The sequence below is a fragment of the Vipera berus genome (genome assembly GCF_964194415.1).
Source record: "Vipera berus genome assembly, chromosome: 4".
In the NCBI taxonomy this organism is placed as follows: Eukaryota; Metazoa; Chordata; class Lepidosauria; order Squamata; family Viperidae; genus Vipera; species Vipera berus.
Window position 1 is genome coordinate 89876214 of NC_138206.1, and position 3269 is coordinate 89879482.

Here is a 3269-nt window from a genome sequence, read left to right on the forward strand (position 1 = left end):
GGTTTGTTTTGTTTGGAGAAAAAGGAAAAACGAACCACTTGCCCGCGATTCCTTTCCCCATGTGAAAAGAGGAAGAAAGAGGCACCCGGGAGGAGGGAAGGCAGAAAAGGCAAGGAAAATGTCTTCTTCTCCAGACCCTCGCGAAAAGGTTGCCCGAAGACTCCTGTTTCCAAGGGACCCGGGCGCTTCAACCGGACGTCAACTTTGAGCGATGCAGTCTCCTCCTCAGCTTCGCCTCCGCCGCCAGCCATGCCAGAAGTTTTCTTAGGACACAAACAAAACTTGTGTGTTAGAGAAAAGGGAGGCGAGAGAGACCGTTAAGGAGCCGAGCTGCGCCGGCGGAAAGAGAGAGAGAGAGAGAGAGAGAGAGAGAGAGAGAGAGAGAGAGAGAGAGCGGGCGCGCGTGACGTGCGGGGAAAGAAAAGGAGCCCAGCCGCATTTTACTTACCTTACAAAGCCTTACAAGAGGGGGGGGGAAGAAAGAAACTTTCCTGGGGGGGAAAAACAACAACAACCAACAACCTAGAAACTGCTGGAGAACTATGCTCTTGAGGGAGAAAAGGAAAGCCAAAGGGGGAGCTATTGTCGGGTGACCCCCCCTCCCCTAGTTTTCGCTTTTCCCCCCCCTCTCTTTCTCCCTGCCCCCCCTCCCGCCCTCTGCTGCAATATACTGGCTGCTGCTGACAGGTAAATAGCAAGGACTGTTGGGGGGGGGGAGACGTGGAAGCGCCGGGGACGGGCTGCCTTTTCTGAAGAAGGGACCGAGAGCCCAGGAGGGCGCGCACGCCGCGGAACTCGCCTCGGTGCCGGCCGAGCGGGCGGTCGGGCGCGCGGGCAGGCAAGGATTCTCCTCCCACGCTCCTTGGCTGCGGAGGCTGGAGTGCGAAGTGGAGGGGGGGGAGAAAAGCAGCAGCAGCAGCAGCAGCGATGGCTACGGCGGCGTCTAACCCCTACCTGCCAAGCAACAGCATCCTGTCGGCGGGCTCCATCGTCCACTCGGACTCCGGCGGGGGCATGCAGCCAGGCAGCGTGGCCGTCACTTCGGTGTCCGGCGGGGGCTACCGGACCGACCCTTCTTCCGTGAAGATGGTCCAGAGTGACTTCATGCAGGGCGCCATGGCGGCCAGCAACGGCGGCCATATGCTGAGCCACGCGCACCAGTGGGTGACAGCCCTGCCCCACGCCGCCGCTGCCGCCGCCGCCGCCGCCGCCGCCGTGGAAGCCGGCTCGCCCTGGTCCAGCAGCCCGGTGGGCATGACGGGCAGCCCCCAGCAGCAGCAACAGCAGCAGCAGCAGCAGCAACAGCAGCCCGACGTGAAGGGTGGCGGCGGCGGCGGCGGCGGCGGGCGGGACGACCTGCATTCCAGCGCGGCGCTGCATCACAGGCCCCCACCGCCGCACCTGGGTCCCCCGCACCAGAGCCACTGGGGCTCCACCACGGCCGCCCACTTGCCTTCCATGGCCGGCCAGCAGCAGCAGCAGTCGCTCATCTACTCGCAACCCGGCGGCTTCACGGTCAACGGCATGCTGAGCCCCCCGCCCGGCAGCCAGAGCCTGGTGCACCCGGGCTTGGTGAGGGGCGACACGCCAGAGCTGGGCGACCACCCGGGCCATCATCATCACCACCACCATCATCCTCACCCGCACCCGCACCACGGCGGCGGCGGCGGCGGCGGCCTGAACAGCCACGATCCGCACTCCGACGAGGACACGCCGACCTCGGACGACCTGGAGCAGTTCGCCAAGCAGTTCAAGCAGCGCCGGATCAAGCTGGGTTTCACGCAGGCCGACGTGGGCTTGGCGCTGGGCACCCTGTACGGCAACGTCTTCTCGCAGACCACCATCTGCCGCTTCGAGGCCCTCCAGCTCAGCTTCAAGAACATGTGCAAACTCAAGCCCTTGTTAAATAAGTGGCTGGAGGAAGCCGACTCGTCCACGGGCAGCCCCACCAGCATCGACAAGATCGCCGCGCAGGGCAGGAAGAGGAAGAAGCGGACCTCTATCGAGGTGAGTGTCAAGGGGGCTTTGGAGAGCCACTTTCTGAAATGCCCCAAGCCCTCCGCCCAGGAGATTACGAACCTAGCGGACAGCCTGCAGCTGGAGAAGGAAGTGGTCAGGGTTTGGTTTTGCAACCGAAGGCAGAAAGAGAAACGGATGACTCCCCCTGGGATCCAGCAGCAGACGCCCGACGATGTCTACTCCCAGGTCGGCAACGTCAGCTCCGACACGCCGCCCCCGCACCACGGACTTCAGGCGAGCGTGCAGTGAAAAAGACAGTCAGAGGGACAGAGTGGTCGTCACAAAAATGAGAGGAGTTATTAGAGAGAAGGGGGGGAGAGGAGAAGGAGAAGAAACAGAGAGAGAGAGAGAGGGAGAGGGAGAGGGAGAGGGAGGCAAGCACAGCGCTGGTGGGCAGTCCGGGTGGGGGAGGGGAGGGAGAAGGAGAAGGGAGGCAAACAGGAAAACAAAAACACGACCAGACACCTGCAGCCCACGTTTCTGTTCGGTTTCCCGACCCCACCATTTCTACCTGCCTCTGTGTCAGAAACATTTGGAGAAGTCCAGCCCAGCCCAGCAATGGGAATTCCATCTCAGCATGGAGAAAAAACAGCGTGATGGAAACCCAGACAGACCAAAAAATACTTCTTTTCTTTTTCCTTTCCTTTCCTTCGACAAAATCTAAATTATGTCCTGCGGTTGCTCCTTGCAGCGATAAAACAAGCACCGCCACCTACTTTTATTCTATCCCCCTACCTTTCTCTTCTCCTTCGTCATTTCCTAGCCTCACCCACCTGCCACCGCATTCACCACCGTTCTTTTTCAAAGGACTGTCCTGTGAGATTCCCTGAAACTTTTCTCTCCAGCTCAAACACGTGCACGTATAAACACAGACACGCGTTTAAATACACGCGAAAGGTTAGAGAGAGAAAGAGCCCCAGAACAAAACCAGTAACAAATATTAGCTGCTTTCCAGACCTTAAGCTATTCTTGGTCAAACTACATTAATTTTTGGTGCAGGGTAAGAATACACTCGAGAAGGATGATATTCTGCAAAATGAAAAGAAAAAAGGAGACAGGCTCTTTAGATGGGGAAAAATGGGGAAATAGTGCACTCAGCAGCTAAAAAAAATAAGCAATCAGGATAGGAAAGCAAATTTATATACAATGAGAAAGAGAGAGGAGGGGGGAGGGGATAAAGAAAGAAAGAAACACGACAAGTAGAAAGCTGACCCTGAAAAGAAAAAGGGGGGGAGGGGGGAGGGGGGAGG

The 3269-nt window shown here is 58.5% G+C and overlaps 1 protein-coding gene across 1 annotated transcript; it reads left to right on the forward strand.

The window, feature by feature from the left end:
- Positions 1–927: 927 nt before the first annotated feature.
- POU3F3 (POU class 3 homeobox 3) lies at positions 928–2268 on the forward strand (the record flags this gene model as incomplete). Its single annotated transcript, XM_081326560.1, has 1 exon — positions 928–2268. The coding sequence occupies one exon, from the start codon at positions 928–930 to the stop codon at positions 2266–2268; it is 1341 nt and encodes a 446-aa protein (XP_081182686.1).
- Positions 2269–3269: the final 1001 nt, after the last annotated feature.